The 24,188-nt window shown below is 38.1% G+C and overlaps 1 protein-coding gene across 6 annotated transcripts in view; it reads left to right on the forward strand.

Annotated features, from left to right (window-relative positions):
* Positions 1-24,188, forward strand: part of ZFYVE28 (zinc finger FYVE-type containing 28) — a 164,512-nt gene that overhangs the window by 99,729 nt on the left and 40,595 nt on the right. For 5 of the 6 annotated variants that reach the window (XM_082316418.1, XM_082316419.1, XM_082316421.1 and 2 more), the window contains 6 exons: positions 1,686-1,823; positions 4,779-4,981; positions 6,724-6,813; positions 9,822-9,911; positions 13,299-13,400; positions 20,677-22,041. In XM_082316418.1, coding sequence (XP_082172544.1) covers positions 1,686-1,823; positions 4,779-4,981; positions 6,724-6,813; positions 9,822-9,911; positions 13,299-13,400; positions 20,677-22,041 — 1,988 coding nt within the window. Of the gene's footprint in view, positions 1-1,685; positions 1,824-4,778; positions 4,982-6,723; positions 6,814-9,821; positions 9,912-13,298; positions 13,401-20,676; positions 22,042-24,188 lie in introns of those variants that run through there. The other variant, XM_082316417.1, reaches the window with a different exon arrangement.

The following is a 24,188-nucleotide window of genomic DNA, read 5'->3' on the forward strand; positions in this document are numbered from 1 at the left end:
TTCTTTCAGGACTTGAACTGAAATTCCCCTTGCTGTTACGCTAGGGAATATTGTGAGGTTGGTTTTTCCCTCGGTTTCTACAGTGGGCATCTCTCTGGATTCCTAGGGATCTAAGTACCCCACTAATCCTGGCAGTACGCTAAAACCCTGCAGAGTGAGGAGTGTGTCTCTAAAATGAAATATTTTATATTTTGGTGAATCTAGCTGCATTTTCTTGTCTCTCCTCATACCTGCTGGCCACAGTCTGTGTCGTGATGCCATGGAGGAGCTACAGAGCATTTGGTTTTCAGATTTGTTTCTGGAAAAGATGGTTGAATATTACATGTGCCAGTGTGTTGTAAATGCTTGGGGTGTTTGGTTCTTTCAACAACTTCACTGAAATGAAATGTGTTACCTCATGATAGACTTGCAAAAATACGTTTCTGTAAAAATGTTCTAATCATTAAAACATAAAGTACCTTATACCAACGTGTAACAAATGTTGCTAGTGGTTATTTATTTATTTATTTATTTTGGATTAAGGCAGCTGTGGTTATGGCATTAATGTTAAGATTATTTTGCGGCAACAGCAGTTCCAGCAGTCTGCACTGAAATTACAGAAAATGTGAATCTTTCTTTGTACCCAGAGTAGGTTTTGTTTTTCTCAGTAGGTAACATACTAAAAGGGCAGGTTTCTTCAAAATTCATGTCTTCTATTATTTTTTTAAATGCAGAGGAAAATAAAACAGTAAAGTGTAGACTTAAAGCAATTCTGTCTGTTAAACAGTTCTATACAGGCAGATTTGTTTTTATTTGTTTGAAAAATATTTTAAATAAAACATGAATTCTGTAAATAGTGGAAGAAGTATGAGACAGACAAAACATCTTTAATGAAAGCACTCAGCCTTTTTCATGCTCCGAATCTACCTTTATTATGTTAATGAAATTCCATGCAGTTCCCAGCAGGGGTATGTGAAAATTATCTTTTCAAATAAATGAATACAGATTATTTACTGCATATCAAGTGGCTGGTTATAGGTCTTTGATCTTTGTCCCGGTGCAGACGTAGATCAGAACAGTTATTAAGAGTCTGACTTGTGCGGTGTCCCCTTATCCTCCTGGATGGCTGGGGGTGAGGTGGCAGGCGGGTGTCCCAGCCCTTGCCCGCTGGGGACTCAAGTGTGGAAACCACCTGCTGTCGATTCCCAGGATAAGCTTAAGTCTGTTGAACCTCAATGGTCCCAAAATAACTCAATTTCTAATGCTTCCAGGGTACTCTGTCAGGCGTTCTTTTGGGGAAGAATGAAGCGCATCTCATCGGGGCTGGTGAGAGGAAATGAGAGAAGTCTAATTTACTTGTACTTCTAGTTTATTTACTGATATTTTACAGATAGATAGCTGGAGGTAATGAGCTCTTTAAATAATGCCTCCTCATCAGAATTCCCGCTAAAGTAGTCGGTTAAATGCAGTAATCTGAGAAACAGTCTCTAGAAAAACTAGAAAAAGTGAAGTTTGCCACTCTTCTTTCTGTGCAATACTCTCTTCTTTGCTTTCTCTGTGTGTGTGATGACCGTAAGAGTTAAATACTGCGTTTTCCATCTTACTTAATTAGTTGATACCTCACTAATAAATTCTATTAAAGGTTAGAAAAATTTTATGGGATTTCTGTGGGAACAGTATATATGCTATCCTATGTTTTGCTTCAGGATAATGTTTTGAACATCATAAATCAAATCATGGATGAATGCATTCCACATGAACGGGCCAACCGAGACTTTTGTGTTAAGTTTCCAGAGGAAATACGCCATGACAACCTTGCAGGACAGCTTTGGTTTGGAGCAGAAGTAAGTCCTCATATTTCTGTTACTTGGGGTTAATGGACAATTTTTTGTGGCATAAAGCCAGAATTTTAAAGTACCTCTTGAGACTTTTCTGAAAATAGTATATATAATTACAGAGCAAAGTAAACATCTTTGAGAACTTGCTCTGGATGCTCAGTGGAAGGAGATTCTTTGACTATGGTTTTGGTATTGGTTGGGCTAACAGTATACTGGTTTATTTTCATAATTGTCTGCTGTCATGTCATTACCACCTATTGAAAACTATTCGTTTGTGAATTAGCATCTGATTAATATTCTTGATTATTTTTTTTTTTTTTTAAATCCTGATGGGCCATCTCACATCTCATGATTTGAAAAGTCTTAGAAGCAAATAAAGATATATAAGGGAATTTTATCAGGATAAAAGTTTATCTCCAACAAATACAAGTGCATGCTATCACTTTATTTTAATGGCTATATTATGCTGTAACTCATATTAAACATACATAACTGTTGAGATGACATTTGTTGCGCATAACTCACTTGTTTCATGTGTATGCGAAGAATATAATGGTTTCTGTGCAAATTAGTGTAAGTCCCCTTTTCTTGTCTTACCTGGTTTCTCTCAAGGACCTGCTTCTACAGTAACCTGTAGGAACAAGGGATTTTTGTAGTGAATAAGCTCGAATTATTTTAACCAAGGGAAGCCTGAAGTGTCAGAAAAAAGGTGATATGTCAGATACTTATTCATGATGTCTGTTGACAAAAAACAAAACAAAAACCAAAAAACAAACAAACAAAAAACCACAACAACAAAAACCCCAACAACCCACTGTGGCATCTTTAATGATAAACTTAGTGTCTTCAGGTCTGCTGGCCTTAGGGTGACTTTAAGCACCATGGATTTGTTGAGAGTTGAGCGGGGAGTAGGCTAGAGATCCCACCAGATGACAACACGTTGTGGTGGTGGTTTCGGCTTTGCCTCTCCTGTAGTCCTTCAGCTCCTGTTATTATCTATTCTTTTCTCTACCAGTTCCTCCTTTGTTTTTAAAGTGCATGCTCTCCATCAATAGTTCCCGTCTTGTTCGGTCCAATATGCCTCCCCATGTTCTGTTTCTGAAACTGTCTTTGGCAGTTGTTAATTGTAGGCTTCTCTGAGCCAAGGGAAGTCCCAGGTAGAATTTACAAAATTGCTTTGATAACGTCAATGCTTTATAATCCTGTCCTCAGCAAAAACAGCAGCAGTTTTTCTTCTCATTATCATGTGACCTTCGCTACCGTCATCCAGGTGATGCCATGCTCTCTTTTAAAATGCTGAGAGTCTGACACGTTGGCTTAATGATGCTTCCTTGGTAGCTAGGTAGGAGAAGATGGGGTAATTCTTTCTGTAACCATCTGCAGTGAATCCCTGTGGATCCCATTATCATTGCTTACTCTAAGGGATGAACAAACCGGGATTACAGCATTGAACAAACAGGAAAAATGCCAGCCAATGTAGTAACTTCTCCTTGCATTGTGGAAAATGCTTGAAGGAATCCCCGAGACAGCCAATATCTTCTAGGAGGAAAAATAAGTCTCCCTTTATTCACTGTTTGTGTTACATAAGCTAATGCTTTTACTCTTTCCAAATCAAACTTTCAGTGTCTCCAAATCAAACCGCCAGGCTGGAGAGACCTGTTGGTTTCAGAGAAAGTAACATATTCAGTGATGAAGTGATGCTAGCTCATACTACTGTAGATACTGTCCTCCTGCAAATTCCTGTAGTAAGGAAGATTGTATGGACCGTTATGAATGTACAATTATGTGTCCTTGTCAGTGCAATCGCTCTGAGTTATCAGACTAAGAGTACCTACCAACAGGGAAGACTTGCCTTATTCATACTCTCCCACAAGTACTGCTTTGGCTGATAACAGGCAAGAACGTGATCTTCTCTGAGTGCCGCTAAAACATGAATCAACACGTCAGGCCGCTGAGAAGCGCTGGGATTGCAGGTCCCCCATACAGAGCTGCAGAAATGCCTTCCATCCAGGGGACTGCAGAGGAGAGGGGAGGGACACAGCTGCAAATGGAGATTTAAAAAAAAAAAAAAGCGAACTTTGAGACTAGAACAACCTTGTATATTTTCAGTTAATAAAAATATTTCCATTAAGACAGCAAATATGATTTCTGTCAGTGCTTGTTGTCTTCCAAACGTATCCATAAAAGAATAAAGCCAGCAGCAGAGATTAAGTAGCTTGTTTTTAATAGCAAGATTTTAAAAAAGTTTTAATAAGTTACAGTAAAAATCTACTTTTAATGTCTTTGTGAGCTGGTCAGAGGGAGTCCGTGTGTAACTTGGGGGGCAGGGAGTCTCTTAAATAGCTGCTTTCCAGAAACTGAAAGGCAAGAATTGCTGTGACCTGGTTTTTATGTTCTTTCCTATAAAATAAATTCACAGCTTCTGTGGGAGACAGGGTACTGGTCTAGCTGGATCCCTGGTCTTATAGCCAGTGTGACCAGTTTTGCTGCAAAAGGCATCACGGTTGCAGAATTTCTGTTCTTGTTGTAAGGAATAGATTTATTTTACAAAATCAAGCAGTCCAGCCTGAATCAAACCAGTCCATTGATCGTACTTTAGCTGGATTCACATCCCTTTTATGCAAGCAATACTTGCATACATAGAGTATATATCCTACCAATACTTACTGCCTTACTAGTGGGAGAAGAACTTTTTTAAGTTGTTCTTACGGCTCTATGGTTCTTGCACTTGAACCTCCCCCCGTTCTCATGCGTCCCTGACTGAGCTGCTCCCTAATCTTTTACGTGAAGGCTTATGACTCTGCATATCAGTCTTAAATCTTTCGCTTGTTTAATAATTTGCAACAAATTGGGGCTAAGTACTGTCCTTGTTCAAAGTATTAAATATCACATCTTGTGCTTTTTTCAACTTAAAAGTAACTTTGTAAAAATTAATATTTTCTCTCTTAATGTATTTCATAGTGTTTGGCTGCTGGTTCAATTATTATGAATCGTGAAATTGAGAGTATGGCTATGAGGCCGTTGGCGAAGGATCTGACCCGAAGCCTAGAGGAAGTTAGAAATATCATTCGTGACCAGGCCTTACGGGATTTGAACCTCTACACAGAAAAAATGAAAGATTCACTCAAGCGTTTTGATGTCCTTTTTGCTGAATTTGAATTAAGGTAAAAGATCCAAAGTAAATGCATTGTGAGCATTGTCTCGGCTACTACAGCTCTTTTGTGGCTTGTTGGTTTTTGGAAGTTGGCTGTTTTGTTCTGTTTTCTTTTTATGGAAAAAGCATGTAATTTTTTTATCATGGTATTTGAATTCTTCAGTAATTTGTATTGTTAGATTTTTTTTTTTCCCTTCCAGTGTAGCAATAATGAAAAGAAAATTAAATAGCTTTTTAGCAATCATCATTTGCTCTCTTCAACTAAACTATAATCTTCCATTTGCATACTGGCATATGGCATTTGAGGGAGGTTTTCCAAGACACAAAAGGAAGCCATAAATCTCTTCCCTTAATGTTTTCTTTGTCAGAGGAAAGGCGACAAATAAGAGACATTAAAAAAAAAATATGTATGATAACAAATAGTCTAGAGATTGAGGTTTTGTTCTCTTGTGCTTAGAGATAAAAGCAAGATGCACCCAGTGAATTTAAGAAGGCAAATTGAAATCTGATGAAGGAAGTGCTTTTGCACAAGCCATAATTAACCGCAGGAACTCATTTAAAAACTTATGATTGAAAAATGGCTTGGAGGTTTATAGCAAAAATAAAAATAACTGCTCTTGGGGTGAGAAAAGTAACTGCTTTTTGCATCAAAGGTCACATTGACCAAGTCATGCATTGTGCTTCAGAATTCAAGACAGCTTCCTGCGTGTCTGTTAGATGTTTGCGGTGCTGGGCATAGTTACAGACAGGATACTGGACAAGATTATCTATGGATCTAATTTAATAAAGCCATTCCTACCTTCGGCAGAACAGGTTTCTTATAATTGAGTAGTGTTTTAAATTTTTCTTGGGAGTAATCTCTAGACTGTCTTGTCTCCCATTACTGTTTGCCCTTCCTCAGTATTCATATTCTCTTGTATTATTTTACTCAGGTAAGCAACTTTTTCTGATTCAAAAAAACATCATTATAGTGTTAGACTGAAAAACATTTTAATTTAAAACATTGGCTAAAAACGTGTCCTTAAGTGTGGCTTTGAGTGCAGACACCGATGACAATCAGTAACTGGTTCTTGACAGTGCCTGTGCACAGTTTCTGACCTGTCCATACCAACTCTACATACAGTGCTTTTCTTTGCCATTGTTTTGCAAGCAACTTTTTCCCTTCCTGTCTTACCTGCAGTCTACAAATGACTGATTAAGTAATACAGTGACAAAAACCACTTATTTTTACCGATATTTCTTGCCTTGTGAATTAGTGCTTTTGCATGTAATTCCACATAGAAATGAGGCCAGCTTTTAAGTCTCCTAAATTGCCTCTACTGGCTAACTGAATTTTAGTAATATAATTTCAGGTAAAACATTTCTAGGTAAAATGTGCATTGTAGTCAGTTTTTTTTTTTCTTAAGGAAATGCAGAGTAAACAATTCTATCTTCAAGATGCAGCAGTAAAGATCCTTCTAGAACCTACCTCCCTGTACCACACAGTATGGAGTTCCGATTGCTAAATGTGTGTAATTATACTTACAAATTACTACTGAGTTCCACTGCCTTGATCTGCAATAAGTACATCGGCTGCATTTCTTATAGATTCTTACACTGTACATTTTTCATAGTGAATGCTGTCAAAATAAATACAAAATGGTAGAGGAAGGGTTATGTTTCTAAGATGATTTGTCTTAGGTTTGTTTTTATTTCAATTCTAATTTGTTAAAGCATATAAAACAGTATTACATTATTTTATAATCTTTATAGTTATGTGTCGGCCATGGTACCTGTGAAGTCTCCAAAAGAATATTACGTACAGCAAGAGGTAATCGTACTTTTCTGTGAAACTGTGGAGAGGTAAGCATTTTAGTTAAGCACTAGATTTTCCTTTCTGTGTTTACTTTCAGTCTGAGCTTTTGTAGAAATACTTTAACTGTAGTCTTTAAGAAGCATCATAAAATACCAGGTTTTTTGCTTTTCTAGTAAGTGTCCAAGTACAAAGTATAAAAAACATTAAGCATGCTTGCCAGGCACAAACCTATGCTTTTTTATTCTCTAGACCAAAAAAACCCCAAAGTTTCAATAATCCAGCAATAACAATATTGTTGGTGTGCCTAGCTGTAGATGTGTAAATGAAGACTAAGCATTTAAATGAGCTAAATCTGTTTAAGGCATCAAGACTTAATGACATTTCATGCAAGAATACATGGGGAGATGTTTCAAATAATCTGTGAACCTCTAGTAATTATTGTAAAAAAACTTGTAAAGGCACTTGAAAATCTTAGAGGACTGGAGCTTGACTCTATACGTATGAAAAGATGATGTTGAAAAACCACCAGCAATTCATAAGCTCTTTCAGGAGTATAAGGTGAATTTGTTTGGAATGTACTGTGAACAACTTTTTTTCCTCCCTGTGACAAGAGTAACTAGCCTAGCTAGTGGGCAGTAGAGAGGAACAGCATGTGAAATCCCAAGCTTTAGAATCATAGAATCTTTTAGGTTGGAAAAGACCTTCAAGATCATCAAGTCCAACCGTTAACCTAGCATTGCCAAGTCCAACACTAAACCATGTCCCCAAGCACCACATCTACCCGGCTTTTAAATACCTCCAGGGATGGGGACTCAACCACTTCCCTGGGCAGCCTGTGCCAGTGCCTGACTGCCCTTTCAGGGAAGAAATTTTTCCTAATATCCAACCTAAACCTGCCTTGGCACAACTTGAGGCCATGTCCTCTCATCCTATCGCCTGTTACTTGGGAGAGGAGACCAACCCCCACCTCGCTACAACCTCCTTTCAGGTAGTTGCAGAGAGCAGTAAGGTCTCCCCTCAACCTCCTCTTCTCCAGGCTAAACAACCCCAGCTCCCTCAGCCGCTCCTCCTAAGACTTGTGCTCCAGACCCTTCACCAGCTTCGTTGCCCTTCTTCTTTGGCCACGCTCCAGCACCTTGATGTCCTTCTTGTAGTGAGGGGCCCAACACTGAACACAGTACTCAAGGTGCGGCCTCACCAGTGCCGAGTACAGGGGGACGATCACTTCCCTGGTCCTGCTGGCCACACTATTCCTGATACAAGCCAGGATGCTGCTAGCTTGCTTGGCCACTTGGGCACGCTGCTGGCTCATGTTCAGCCAGCTGTCGACTAGCACCCCCGGTCCTTTTCCACCAGGCAGCTCTCCAGCCACTGCTCCCCAAGCCTGCAGCGTTGCATGGGGTTGTTGTGACCCAAGTGCAGGACCCGGCACTCAGCCTTGTTGAACCTCATACAGTTGGCCTTGGCTCATCGATCCAGCCTGTCCAATTCCTCCTCAGAGCCTTCCTACCCTCCAGCAGATCAACACTCCTGCCCAACTTGGTGTCATCTGCAAACTTAACTGAGGGTGCCCTCAAACCCCTCATCCAGATCATCAATGAAGATATTGAACAGGACTGGCCCCAGTACTGAGCCCTGGGGAACACCACTTGTTGACTGGCTGCCAGCTGGATTTAACCCTATTCACCACAGCTCTTTGGGCCCGGCCATCCAGCCAGTTTTTTTAGTGAGGTTTTGAGCAGTGCAACACTGTTCTCAAAAAGAAACCAGTGAAGTGTAGTCTGGGTGAAATTATTAGTGACCAATTGACTGTAAAATGCACTTGGAATAAGTGTTGGTTTTACTGTCATGTTAGGAGAACTTGTTGAAGTGGGACCCTGGGTCTGGTGTGTTGATACTTTCATTAAGGAATGAAGGAGTACAGAGCACACTGCCACAATCCGTAGATGACACCAAGATCAGAGGTGTTCAAGCATTTTAAAAGACAGGATTACAACTCAAAATGGTCACAACAAGTAGGAGGAATTACCTTCCATCAGTCAGAGAGCTACTACATATGCACACATTTGCACAGTAAGAGGAAAAAGATGGTTTCTTATTTTCAGCTTTGGATAATCTTGCAGTGGACTGTAGGAAAGGAGAGGGGGTGAGCATGGGCCATGCACTGATGAGTCCATCTACCCTTAGTACAAAGCAGTGCTTGCTTTGTGGTCGTTTTGCTGTCCACCACCAGCAGTGTTGGCAAGACAAGTACTGACAAGGAATAAGAAAATGTTATTTCCATTCTTTTCGGGACCAGTCAGATCTCAGCCGGACTAGTATGTAGTTTTGAGTGTTACCTTATGCACTGATACGGACAAATCAGAGAAGAAGTTTGAGGATGTTACGAAACTTATGAGGAAATTAAGAAGTTGTGAAGAAATTAGTTGCTGCCTGTGATTAAACCACAACACCTGGAAAACATAGCCAAGTGAAAAGCCTGAACAAATCGGGTTTCAGTCTAAAAAGGGCTCAAGATATTTGAAAAGTCATTAGAGGACAATGAAGTGTCCCCAATATTAAGTCCTTAGACTTCAATAATAGTTGCTGTGTAGAACTAGGGGTTTTTTAGCTTGATTTGTTAGTTTACGGGGGGTTGACCTTAGGTGATTATAGCAAGTTTTATTTAAAAATGAAACCAAATACTTATCCCTATTACTTTAAAAATGTTTTTTGTAGTTGAAAAACTCTAAGGCCCAGTGGTTTTCAGTAACAAGCTGAAGCTTGGCATGAAATAGTAAATAAAAGGGGAAAATGGCATAAAAATTATTTTGGTTTTGGATGGCTATAAAAGCTTTAAGTGTTCAAAGATTTTTTTTCTTATGTTAATATTTTTTTAAAGCAGAGACTACAGCCGTCAGTTATGTACATAGTGTTTTAGATTGTACAAAAATAGTTCATGAGTTAAATACTATCAGTTTGGTTTGGCTTATAACATTTTTTTCACTTTTTTCCTATTGAAATGTATTCTTTGAGAGTTTGATCTCTTACTAAATAATTTTATTCTTCTGCTTAGAGCCTTAAGGCTTGGATACCTCACTCAAGATATGATAGATGACTATGAACCGGCTTTAATGTTTACAATTCCAAGATTAGCCATTGTATGGTAAGTAATTTTTTTAACTACTCTCTACTCTGCCTCACTTAAAGATTTATTGAAGATTTCAAAAACTTTGTTCTGAATTTTGACATATTTCCTTTCACCCAAGTTTGCTTGTACTTTCTTTAAAAAAAAATCAAAAAAAGATTGTGTTTTGTTTTGTGTTTTTATTGGGTTTTTTGTTGTGGTTTTTTGTTTGTTTGTTTTGTTTTGTTTTTTAAATCATTACCAGATTCATGCAGAATATCAAGAGGGGGGGGAAAAAAGAAAAGAGAAGGTAGAACTCTAAATATAGAAGGCAGGAACCTGGAATGATTGATCAGTTGTCCTCCAGAAAGAAATAAAAAATGAATTAAGAATGCCAGTCTATAGAATGTCATGTTGTCAGAAATATTTTTTTAAAGCAAGTATTTTGTATCACTGAAAAATAATATGACCTAAGGATTCAAGTCTTGAAAACCAAAAATTTTCGCTAGGAATAGTGTATTTTTCTTTAATGACTCTAGGTTCAAAAGGAATTGTCATGACAAACTGCATTTTGACCACTGAGTTAGGCTTCAGTCTTTTTCAAGGAAAGTATTAACATGTGTAACTTATGTGTAGATTTATGCCCTGTATTGACCACTCAAGACAACTAAATTAAAACAGTTTTTTTGCTTCATGCAGTTTTTGTAATATTGAACAAACAAGATGCATTTTTCCTGATGGATCTTCATGATTTAATAAGACAGCAGTTTCTCTGGAGTGAAGCCAGCATATTTTTAATATTTTACCATTGTGAATGTTTTAAAGTTAGCTAATCTAAGTAGTATAATGAGGGAAATAAGAAACCTCAAATCCCAAGTGTAATACGCTTCTTCTCAGCAAATCTCTGTGGCCCATTGTTCCTGGTAAATAGGATATTGTCTGTAATTGTCATTCTAAAAATAATAACAGTAATAATCTGATCATCAAAAGACAACAGGAATGTGAGAACTCAGTTTGAAGCTGCTGGAAGACACAATGAAAAAGAATACATTATGACTAACTGGAAAACCAAGGAGACTCTGGCAAACATGCCTTATCAATCCCAAATTAGAAAGAAGGACAGAGAGAGAAGAGAAAAATTTTAACTACTCCAAAGTAGCCAGTGATTTGAAGATAAATTGCTGCCATGTGAAGTTCCACAGAAAAATTACACTATCGAGATACAGTGTTGTCTGGAAGAAATGCAAGCCTTTTATTTCAACTGTGAAAGGAGAAGCCTTTAAACACAAGACAGATGCAACTCAAAGTTGCCATGCTGTTGCTCTGTTGTGTCTTAATGAGAAGGATGGGTCTGGGGCAAGAAGTGCTGCATCCCCTCAGTCTTCTAATAGCAAAGATTTAAGGAATACTTTTCAGAGTCATTTTTGTCTAAGGTTTCTTTTCAGACATCAGTTTATCGTGCACATTATACAGTGTACGTTGCCTGGTGTGTTAACAGGTGTCAGGGAACTTTGAACCTAGTAGGAAATATTAAGACACACTTTTTTCCCATTTTTAATTCTTTCCATGATACAGCTATATTCAAACTTTGATTCAGAACTCTTTCAAAGGTCATATATTTACACAGGCCATTTCATGATCTTTTTTTGTAGTGCTCTAGCCCTCCTATTTTTTAATTTCTTCTGAGAGTTAAGCTTTATGGAAAGTGAACTATACCTGGAAATTGCCAAGGAAATGGTGATTTTGCTTCAGTTACAGGTTTGGTGAGAGCAGCCTCGAGCTTCACTCAGCAAAGAAGTAACATTTTTTGTTTTAGGCAGAACATTAGTATGTGAGTCAGCAGTAACTACTTTGCTTCATGGCAGCCTGCTTGTTGAAGCTCACAAAGCTTAGAAAAAAATAAAAGTATGTAACCTTGGTAACAGGATAATTTGTCTTAAGCCAAAAAAAAGGTGACTCACAAAAGAAGCAACTTTTTTCTCTCTCTCCACTTCTCCCCTTTCCCTGCTCCTGCCCTGAAAACCTCAGTCCCCAAAGCAATGCTGATCAAGTTTAGTAGTTGAATTTCTTGGACCCTCTGTTATCTTGACAATTCTGAACTTTCTGATGGCCATCTTCCAGCCTGATGGGAGACCACGGTACTATCCTGGTACCAGGGCATGAGCCAGACTCTGGGTTTATAAACAGAAGAAAAAGAGCAGTATTTCCCAGATGGTAAACAGAGTGTAAGTGGTCCTTTTTTTTTTTTTAATACTTCAGTGGGATTCATATAATTTGTGACATCAGCCTTGCTGCTGTGTCTCATAGAGCCTTCGGTGGTCACACAGGGTGCTTGTTGTGAACAGCCCGTGAGCAAAAAGACATCAGTGTCTTGTTAGTCAGCCAAGGTTCCCCATTACTCTGGATGGTTTGGATGCAGAGTAGCTACAATACTCTCTGAAGCAGCGTGTAATTTGAGCGTAAGAAAAAGAACATAGCTTTGAGATACAGGCAGCTCTCAGCTACCCAAGGTAAGGGCAGGAAGGGGAAAATGCTCTGGCTAAAATATGTAATCTCGAGTGTGAGAACGCGTGATCCGTTTCCCTTTGAGAAACAGGTATTGTTTTTGCAGTGGGCAGAGGATTAAACAGTTTTAAGCAGAGTGGTGCCTGGTGTGGTTGGCATCCACTCTCAGACACAGTGCGGTATGATACAGCAGATAATAGCAAAGAAGGTGAATTTTGTTTAATCCCTGACACACAGACAGGTTTGGGCAGTAGTGATTCGGTCAGGAGGAACTATCGAGATATCTACAGTGAAATACATGGAGGCTTTCAAGTTCATGAACTAACCTCTTTCCAGGGAAATTTCTACAAGTGCCGAGTTGATTGAGAAGCATGGTTTTATCAAAATGTGTTTTATGTGATCTAGCAAACGTGTTTTCTTTTTTACCACATGTTAATACCAGATGGTATTTATCTTAGAGGTAGAAAAATAGGAGCTCAAGAGTCAACTATGTTACCTAGAAATTATTTAGATTGGAAAGAAAAAGCCATTTGCAGTCTCAAGTCAGTGGACCTTCCCCAGTTTACTTGATAATCAGTTCCTTGGTTTTTGGGTTTTTTTTGTTTGTTTGTTTTTTTTTTTTTTTAATCGGTCAGCTGCAGCAATTAAAATAAATGTATGTTCTTCCTCTTGTACTTCCATTGCCTTTTCTCCCATGCTTTAGGGGGGTGGGCAGAGGGGAGGGCACCTTTTTCCTGTTGCTTTAAGTAGCATTTAATTCTAACTGTGGGTGTATAAGAAAAAAAAAAAAATAACAATATGTAACTTGAGTGTAGTTCTAATGTTTATGTACAGTTGCTTTTCTGACTCCTTATTCAGCAGTTGCCCTGTGTAATGAAATTTTCATTTTTGTGTGTGTTCGTGCATGTGTTTGAACTACAGTGGCCTTGTCGTCTACTCCGAGGGACCATTAAACTTGGACCATAAACCAGAAGATATGTCTGAACTCTTCAGACCTTTTCACACTCTGCTAAGAAAAATAAGGCAAGTAATAAAAGATGGTTGTAACTGCTTTTCTTCTGAAGTGAAAATCAGAGGCCTAAAAAAGAACACGTAAATGCCTAGAAAAGTGTGTGTTTGCTATGTTAACCATAAACTACATTTTCCTCTCATCTGCCTGATATACCCATGAAATAACTAAAGGTAGTTTTTAATTTCATGGGAGTTTTCTGAACTTTTCATATCTTTGTGATAGTTTCTTTTTTTCTGAATATCATTTTATTATATTTCAGATTTTCCTTATGGTTGGATGATGCCTGAAATACTAAAGTTGCAGTTTATTTTTGGGAGATCCTGTTTCTCATTAGCATCAATGTTTCTGATTAACTAGGCTTATTACATTTTCTCAGTATGTTATAATGCAATACTCAGGTAATTCTTAATCTAATAGAAATGACTATCAGTTTTTCATATTGTGGAACTGTTTCTACAGGATGGATCATTTTATATATACCTCTTTTCACAGTGCTTCAGTCTTGGTAACTGTTGGAGATGTGGGCATTGGCTCAACTTAAGTATAAAGGGCATTAAAATATTTTTTTCTTAGTTGAGGTCTTTAGAAGACTGATCTATTGCATTGGAGAAATCAAGCTGTATCTTTAAGGGATCTTTATATTCATTTTTTTTATACTCACCCTTAAGGTATCGTATCTGGGTGTTAAACTATTTTCTAAATCCCTAAGGCCTATTATTTTCTTAGAATTCAAATTTATATATCAAATGCAAATTCTGTTCCTAGAAATACCTAGAGACAATTTAGCAGAAGTTTTTCTTTCCTGTGTCCAATTTTCACCTGTTTATCGCTTTCCCTCTGTGTCATGATGACGATTTGATGTAAGAATAGTTTTCACATAGATAAGTTTATCCAAATTAATCTCCTCTCACCCGTTAGAGGTGAGGCATCTCCTGAGGGAGAATGCAAGCTCCGTCAGGGATGGTTCAGAGAGGAGCCTATTTCTGAATTTAGCTTTTATGAATATCCAGACCACATCCTTTTGTGTCCCTTAAAGATTTCCTAGTATTTCTGTCTAGAAATGATACAGTTTTATTTTTAGGTACATTAATGATATTCATATTGAAATCTTAGAATTGACAAATCAACATGTTTGGGGTTTTTTGAGTGATTATGGTTTTATAAAACACTGGATAAAGAAAAACAACATGAATTGAGGAGCAAAACTTAAGTTAGAGGGGAAAAAAAAGCTTTACTGGTACTGAAGCGTAAAAAGTCCATGAAGTTTACATTAAAATACCTTATTGCCAATATATGGCGATCACGGAAATTTTCACCAACACTCCACTGGCTGAATAGAGCCAAAAGAATATTTAACAGCTAATATACTTCTCATATGTACTTTGTGCTTACTCCTTACGTTTTACAACATGGAAAATGAAAATCAATGAAGTCAGTTTATTGCTTAGTCCATTTAATTTTCAGTTACTCTGAACTTAATGCTTGGGTTGAAAACACACTAGTAAAATGTTTATTTGTTCAATAACTACAATTTTCAATGCAAACTTCAAAAAATGAAAAGACACTTTAAGATCCGTTTTTGGAAAAAGTTCTGATGTACTTTAAGACTTACATCATATTTTATTCTTTCAAGTAAGCATTAAGGAACGTGATTTTAGTTGTTTAGCAGACAAAGTTTGCAAAGTGTTCTTAGTGAGATAGCATCTATCAGAGCAAAATTTTAAGCAAGTCAAGATGTAATGCGAAATCTTATCTCTGGTAATCTCTGAATTGAAGGAATGTCAAGGAACTTGAATATTTGAAAGAACTGGGCTCAAAAAGATCCTTTAGTAATATTCTTGAATGAAAAATACATTGAATGAAAGCAACAGTGAAATACAAATAAGTGTGCAGTTCATGTAGGATAATTAAATTACTTTTAAAATTACTTTTACCTAAGCTGTCTAGATTTTTTTTATCACAGTTTTTTTTAACTCATCAGGCTGCAATTCCTACTCAGTGAGAACATTCACAGAAACCTATAAGGGAAGATGGAATGAGATATTTGAGCTTGTCCCCAGCAAAAAGGGAGCAGTTTTTTCCAGGAGTCTTGCTCCAGTCTCCATCATGAGGCATTAAGGCATGAAAATAGATTCAAGTAGTCTTCTGTTAAAATAGTTGCGTCTTGCGTTGCAGTTCTGGGCCTGTTGTAAGAATATAGAACAACATCTTACTGCAGAATATGATCACAACCCAGTAAATTTCTCCATAATGTTCTATAACTTCTTAGCCAACTAAATATTTTAACTCATGGAATAACACCAAATATACAGCTGATTATTTTGTAGGATTACAGGTAATTTGTAAGCTGTATTATCCTAACACATCCCTCTTGTTAAAAGCAATGATAAGCACTGTGTTTATGTGGAGCCACGTAATTAAATCAGAACTAGCAAAGAAAAATATCTATCAGCTAGGAAGATTTTTGGTGTCCTGTTGGTGGCTGGCAACTTTGAAAACAATAGAGATAGTGGAGACTGTCTGAGCAAAAGCAGTAAGGGTTCTTTTTTAGGTTTTGGTAAGGTTGAGCAGCAAATGATGACTTTGAATGTTTTAATTAATACCTAAGCAAGGTGCTTGTATTGATTTTTATTTTAGATATAAAACATCAGCATTGGTATTTTATACATCTACCAATGCATAATTCTACAGTAGTGTTATCTCTGTTCCTTTTAAACTAAGACATTCAAACCATTTCTGCCAAACTACTGTGATCTGCCTGGTAAGTATACAAAGCATATCATCTGGTATAGGCATAGATATTTAATTTAGATGCCTGTGACAGTGAACATTCTCATGATAAACTATTACCTATGCTATATATACATTTGAGGCTGCTATACAGAGATTTTCAGAGGTGAGCAGACTTGGGATTTTGCAGTACTCCTTAATTCTGCCCTTTTTTCAGTGCCCTTTGCTTGCCTGGTGCTTGTTTCTGGACTGTTACAATTGATGGCAGGGTCCCTATGGATTTTGAGGGTCCCTGTGGATTTTGGTGGTGCAGAATCAAGCAGATTGCAGATCAAATGGTGCAGAAGCAGAGGATCATACCATTTTAAGTACACTGAAACCTTTCTGTACCATTGACTAGAAATCAAATGCAGTATACCTGTTGCCACTGTGTTAAAGAAGGGCGGGGGGGCTTGGGAAACTCATGTGCTTTTAAAGTGTGCACAGTGATTGGGGAAAAACTGGTTGGTTTTTCCAAGATGGCTGTGTTTAAAACTTTGAGTTGATTTAAAAATTTTGCCATAAAGGAGGAGTACCAGTGATATTTGTTATATCACTGTCGGTTATGTATCAGAGCAGATCTGCGGACTTCGGTGCGCTGAACTCAGCTCAGCACTGCAGCAGCAGGAGGATGCAAAGTGCATTCCTGTACCTGCATCATGTCCTGATGGTGGCAGCTCCGTAAAGACAGCTGTTTATGCTCTGTTCAGAGCACGGACTGAAGCACAGGCTGGCCATGACAACAATGCTGTTCTCTGAAAACAGAGAATTTAAAATTCTCCTCAGAAGAGGAGCAAAGTTAATGAAGGAGGCTTGGAGAATGTGCGAGATCAGTGCACCCGGGTTTTTGTGGCCCTGTCCTCTATTCCGCCGAATTTGTCTTTAAATTGACATCTGGCCTCAGAGCTTTGAAGAAGTAATTTCTGCACCCTGGATATTGGCAGTAGAGTAAAATATGTTTATTGGTTTTGCAATAGGCAGAGTAAATTTCTACTACTGCTTGTAACAAGCAGAGTACATCTTAAGAACTTGCCTTGTTTTTCTGCCAGTGGCTGTAGTCACTGGAAGAAAAATGTTCCTCATATTTCCAAGGCTAGATTGCCTTCCTGTGATCTATGCCACAAAGAGTAAAAGCAGGTGAAACCCCAACATGTGCCTTTTTTAAATTCAGTGTTTTCTAAAGCCTCTGTGAGAAGGAAGCTGCTGTCAGGGTGGATTGCAGAAGCTCTCTTTACCTGCGGCTTCTGAATAATGAAAGCAGAGGGAGAAATTATTTTTTTCCATGTGAGTACGGCACTGACTTGGATCCAATGATGAGTTACAGATGCTTCAGCGGAAAGGAAATGAACTGTGGAAGTAGCTACAGCTTAATCAAACCCTGTGGTTTAATAATGATGCCCGAAGTTTAGTTTTAAACTTTCAGTAATGAGATTTAACATTTCTTTCAGTACACTGGTTGACATTAATTTCTCAATATCTACATAGGCATTTTAAAACATGCCATGTTCCTAATGTTGGCAGCGAATCCTGTATAATCTAATATACAGTGTATCGAAAAGATAACTGTTGATCAGACATTTGTCACCATGCAAGGAAACTTGTATTTAAAACAGCCCAGTGAATCTAAGGGGGTTTTATGCAGGGAAGTGAAGATAATTGTCTGAACCTTGTTTAGAACAAGCTGTATATGTTAATAGCAAAATTTCTGGTGTTTGACTTGGGTGATTAAGCATATTTCCTTTTTATTTAAAGTGGGATTATTTCTCTACTGAAATAACAGGGTTGGTGGACTACCACATGTAATCCAACTGATTGTGTATAGCAGCTCTTGCAAGGCAGCATGGATCTGACTCACTTAAAAAGACATGAGGACTGTCAGCTGATATTGTTGATTTTTTTTTTTAATCAAGCTTTATTTACTTATCCTCAAAACTGCACACAATTGTTCTTAAATTAGAGGAGGTGTTATTGGCAGAAATGAAGAGTTCATTACTCAAGTGAATGAAGCTAGCCAGCATAAAGTAAATATGTATTTCCAGCAGTTACTTTACAGTGAATGTGTGAAACCTGTATCAAATAGGTCTCGGCAGTCAGGCGCTCCGTGCCTTCAGAAAGGCAGCAGAGCAGCTCTGGGCACCCAGACGCCCAGGAATCCCGGGAGCTGCTGTGCGATGTTCTGGAGACTGAATAAAACCCCAGACTAGATGCTGAAAGTCAGAGGATTCAATCATAGATTTTCCCTGGGTCCATTTCATTCCCAGCTATGCTGATGAGCTTGGATGGAAAGCAAATACCTTTGAATGTTGCCAGTACAGTCTGTATTTGTAGAAGCTGCTAATTCTTATCTCATGTGTTTTGAGAAGAGGGTATGACTGTGGTGTATAGAGGAGTGTAGCTGATGTTTAAGCAGTTGACTGTTGATCAGTTCCCAACAGGCATGTTTTCATCCACTCCAGAAAAGTCCACTGAGGATTACTGAACACAAGGATGCCACCTTGGTTCAGAAATCCCTGAGCTACAGGCTGCTGGAAGCCAGTAGGATGCGTTCAGCAGAGATCACTGTGTGCTTGTCCTGTTCTTATGCTCTTCCTTAGAATCTGTTGTCAGAGACGAGCTTCTCTACTTGATGGACCCTGGCCTGATCCAGAAATATCTTAGGTTTTTAATATCTTCGCATAGGTGAGGGACAAGCTTAAGCCCTTCACTCTTGCATTTGTGTGCTTGCTCTGTTGTGGGTTTTTTAATTAAAAAACCAACTGTTTCTAAAATCCCACATTACCTTGTTTCTGCTTATAAAATAGTGTATCACAGCATTTCTGTAAAAACTGACAAACTGAAAATTCATAATACAAAGCCTCATGGCAAAAATCATGTTATTCTATGTTTTTATTGATTATATTGGTATAATTCTTTCAAAAATAAACAATAACAATACAGCTATTTTTATGTTGACCTTAAAACTTAAACCATTCTCTCTCAGTTTGTTTTTATGGTGATAAAATGCTTATTTGCTTACAGACGCTGATTACTGTTCAAATAAAAGATCTGAGTAATGACATGGTATCATTATATACTGTTTAGACAAAAGAAAGGAATGTATAGGTCTTTTAAAATGTTCTAGTGTGCCAGATAGTAATACTGGTTTATAGCTATATTGGGTAAGTGGGTCGAACAAAGATTGCCCATTTTCCTTTCTTACTCATGACTGAAAAAATGGTCAAAATTCGGACTCGAAGATGCATATGGAAAGATTTAAAGAAATACTGACATGTCTATTAGAGAATGTGGAAACAAGTGAAAAGGGGAGGATACGGTGGTGCAATTGTTCTTATAAGGTACTTCTTCCGTAGGCTTAGAATTTTTATCAGGGTGAGATGTGTTGAATGTTTCTTGGGGGTTTTTTTAGTCCTCTTGTTTAGACTGAAGTTACTCCTTTAAGGGAATTCTTTTAATATGTGCATGTTGTTGTTGTTGTTATGCCAGCTGTATGTCACCTGCTAGCCAGTGATTTCTAAACACATGAGGAATAATGGAGTCTTATTCTCTGTTTAAGCAGAAGGTCTTGCTTTTCCCATAGATTCATTTATGCTAAAGTACACTTGCTGGTCTTTGAAAATGTTGACAGCAGCTCTTGACAGAGGATATTTTTATATGTGGTTTCTAATTGAGAAGCATAGTGTAAATCAAATTCAGACCTAAAATTAAGTGCTGCTGTGTCTATGGATTTGCTTAAAAATTATATAGCACTTAAACATAACAGCTGCAAATAACACTTTGTTTTTAGGTGCTCATAGTCCTAAACTGCAATATTGAGGACACTTGATAACATTGGGGGTGCTTCATGTCTCTAGAAAACGTAGTTTAGTAAATACCTAAATGTTTGCTTTTAGGCGTGCCTGATTCTTAACATAATCCAGAAGCTTGGCTCCCTAATGACTGAGTTACGTGTTTGAGGCAGGAGAGAGCCAACTTCAGTCCCTGTTTCAGTGAACAGGCGTCCGAGATGTCAGCGTTGCATAAGGGATATCACTATTTTTCATGGATTCTCTTTATCTGACAATATAATCGTGTGAAACTCCTGTGGTATTCTTTTGCAGAATAATTTTCAGAATGTAGTACAAGGGGTGGCAAATTGGTTTGCTAATCAAAGTCAAATTTGTGAATTAAAAAATTAAAATGACAAAGCATATCTGATTGTGGGTAACACTTTCACTGGAAGTAGATGGGGAGGGGGAAAGATCCATTTTTGAGTGTGTTTTGATTTATTTGGGGGCTTCATTGCAAGGATGTAAATAACTTAGTACCCTGAATGTGCATAAGTAATCTCAAATTCAGGCATCAGCAATCACATGTGTTCTGAATAGGAATGCCAAATGCACCTTGAGTTATGCAGCTGAAAGTACCCTGTGCTCCAAGTTCTGGATTTCTGTGCTAACAGTAAAAGCTTTTTTAAGATCTGTAACATCGGTGCCTCCTATGATTGTAAATGCAGTGATGTGTATATTCCTTCATTTTCAGGGATCTACTTCAGACATTAACTGAGGATGAACTCCACACACTGGAACGTAACCTCTGCATCTCTCAAGATGTAGATTTTCCTGTCAGAGCAGATCCTGAAGTACCTTCTGTCATTACACCGGGCATAACTGCGACTTTGCCTGCTAAGGAGCTTTCAGCAAAAGCTGAAAACACAGAGGCTGAGCTGGCTTGTTCTATGCAGTATGATGAACAGGAGCTGGAACAGCTGAATAGGATGGTGCACAGAGTCGGAGACGAAATGTCTTCTCTGCTTTCCCCTCCAAGCATCTGTCAGTCTCCAGCTCACAGATCTAGCCTAAGAAATAGTTCTAGCACAGAAGCTTCACCAACAAGACACCATCTTGACAATTTAACTGAGGAAGAAGAGAGAGTGTTTTTTATGGATGACCTAGATGGAGCAGGAGAAGCTCTTGCTGGGTTGGATTCAGTAAGTGATACTTTTGCTTGGGTGAATAACCCTTGCCACAGTTCCAAACAGAACCTGCAATATAGAGACGCTTTGCTGTACGAGAATGGCCATCAGACAGAGGAAACTTTGCTTTTAAAAGATGGTGAAAGTGACTTAAGCAATAATAACAATATTGAAGATAGCAAACAGATGTCTGGTGTCTCAGTTCAGAATTCATGCAGCTGTCTAGAGGGTCCAGACTCACAGTTATACCTCAATGGCTGGGATGCGTATGCTGATGATGCAGAAATGGCAGAAGTGATAGCTCATAGGACAGGGGGAATGAAAATATCTGCTACTGTAATATTCAATCCTAAATCTCCCTCTAGCTCAGAATCCCCAGTAACAACTCCAGAAGCAGCTATTAGTTGTGTTCCTGGATCTGCTAATCCATTAGCAAATGAGGAGGAGGATGAATCCCATAAACTCAGTATAGCTGCCACAAACTGTCTAATTAATTCCTGTGTGTGTTGTGGCAGCTGTGAAGACAGCAGGGAGGACAGTGTTGAAGGTTTAAAGACTAAACATTCTGCAGGAGGTGTTGTAAATGCTTCATACACGTTAGTAAAGTCTAAGGAAATGGACCATGTAGATAACTTGGACAATTCAGTCCCTGCACAGGAAACGTTAAAGCCTGAAACTTCTGCTTTGTTAGCAGAAGGAGGCTGTGGCAGAGAAGAGCAAAAACTGCCGATGTCCTCTAAGTGCCTGGCACATTCCTCAGGTTCACAGGTAGGAGCAGAAAATGACTCACAAGGAGAAGCAGAAAGCATCTCAAATCAGCAGCAGAAGTGGGAGAAGAGAAAACAACTATGTGAGAAAAAACAAGACAACAATGAAGACGCTAATAGTGAAAGGACAGCAAAGGAAGATGTAAAGTCAAGATCTAGTTCAAGGTAAGAGCAACTGGATGTTTTGGTAGGAACTTGCATGTAAATAAATTCCTTTTATCTTTGTACTTTAGTGATGGGTGTATAATGTTGATTTTAAAGAAAATAGTGTGTTGCAGTTGGACTTCATCAGCTTTTTTGGAAAACATTTGGAGAACACCTGAATTTTAATCGTATCATGTCTCTGTCGTTGAAATCAAGTACATTAATCTTACCAGTTCAACGTAACAAAGGGTACATTGCTGCTAAACATTACCTGGGTCATTACCTCTATTGTACTCTGCTGTTTTGCAGGAAAAGTGTGTCTGGCAGGTACTAAAGTTAACTTCTGCATCGGTGCATGGGATTAAATTGGGACCTAAACACATCTTACCTTAGCTTCATTTGAGAGAACGGGGTTGATCTGATCATGTTGCCTGTGGGCACAAGTGTATTTGTGAATGTCTATGTGCTGAAGGAGCCTAATAGGGTGCAGAAGCAGCTTTTAAATGTATTGGACCATTTCAACCAAAGCTGATAGAAGAATAGAGGTCATGGATTAAGGTTCTACCTATTTATGACAATAAGGAACTGGATAACGGGGAGAGACCATAATAATAGTTGTGTTAAAGAAAATGCTATGCTTCAGCACAACCTTGATTAGACATTAGGGATCCTACACACATCAGTAGGAAACCAGACTTCATTTTGGTTTACGATTTAGAGGATAACCTGTTTTGTAGTGAGTAATGTCCTCGGTTTCCCTAAAGTATTAATATCATAAAGCAGACGGAAGAAATTAAATATGTTATTGTTGTTTTCTGTATTTGTGGCAGTATGTAATTGCAGGCTTGCTCTTTTTGTTATATGTGTATAGAGTTCAGGATAACGCACTGGGGGCAGCTTGAACCATGAAGCATTACCACAATATAAAGGCTACAGAAATAAACATTTTTCTAATAACATACCAGTTGAATTATGAATAATTTTACTGGTAGTGGAAATAGAATTAAGAGTTCTTTCTGCTGGAGTTAATTCCTTTTACAGTTAAAACACAACTTAGCATGCACAAAACTTGACTTTTGAGAAGGTAATTTTATCTTCCTCGTTATTCTGAGTATTTGCAATCTTAGACTTGCAAGTATGTTCATATTCAAGGCCTTACAACAGGGTTTTTGAATGGACTTCCCTTTAAGAAGTAATTCACAAATCCCTTTGACATTTCATGCTTTTGCAACACTTCAAGTGGAATATTGCTTAAAAGTAATTACTGTATGTTTAATTAGTGTCCTGATAAATCATACGTTGTTTACAAAACTCAATTTGTCTACTGATTTTTGCCTTGGGTAGGATATTAAGTGAAATTTGTGAGAACAAGTCTGCAAAATATAATAAAATTATATATATATATAAGCTGCTTTTTCAGCCTCCCATGGTTTGTGTATTTAATAACCTCTTTTCCATGTACTTGTCCAGCCTCTGTTATTGTCTGAAAACTGTATGAGAATTGTCCTTTTATAGAGAGTTCTGTAGGTCCATGTTCTTCTGTCTCCTTTTGTTTGCTCTGGACCTGGCTCGTACCAGCTTCATTGAACGGCTCCTAGATCCTGCCTGGCCTCTCTGCGCTGCTTGTGATTTTGTAGACCTCAGTCACACTTTGCCTACATGGTTACTTTTTCAGGTTGGAAAAGTCACAGCCTACTTGATCTGAAGTTGTCCAGAAGTTGTCCATAGCTTTGATCATTCCTTTTGTCTTTCTTTAAACCTTTTTCACTTATACTATTTCCTCTTAGCGATAAGTGAATCAGAACCACACTGACTCAAGAGATGAGCAAACCATGGATTTGCACAGTGGCTTAATTATTTTCTGTTGTTTTTCCAATGGCTCCCAATATTTGCCTTTTGATTTTTTTTTTGCCAAGTGGTGAGCTGGTGGCTTTTTTTTTTTTGAAGTTGTCTGCCAAAGCCCCAAGATCCTGCTTGTGAGCTCAGGGGCTGTCATTCTATATCTGATGCTAAAATTGTTTTCCCTCTGTTCACCAGTTGAATCTCATCTTGCTATTTTATTGCCTGTTATTCAGACTTTAAGATCCTGTGCAGTTCTTCAGTCGGCTCTTGTTGTTATTACCCTGAATAATTTTGCGCCAGTAGCAACCTTTCAGACCTCATTGCTC

The sequence above is a fragment of the Platalea leucorodia genome (assembly GCF_965183815.1).
Source record: "Platalea leucorodia genome assembly, chromosome: 6".
Lineage (NCBI taxonomy): Eukaryota > Metazoa > Chordata > Aves > Pelecaniformes > Threskiornithidae > Platalea > Platalea leucorodia.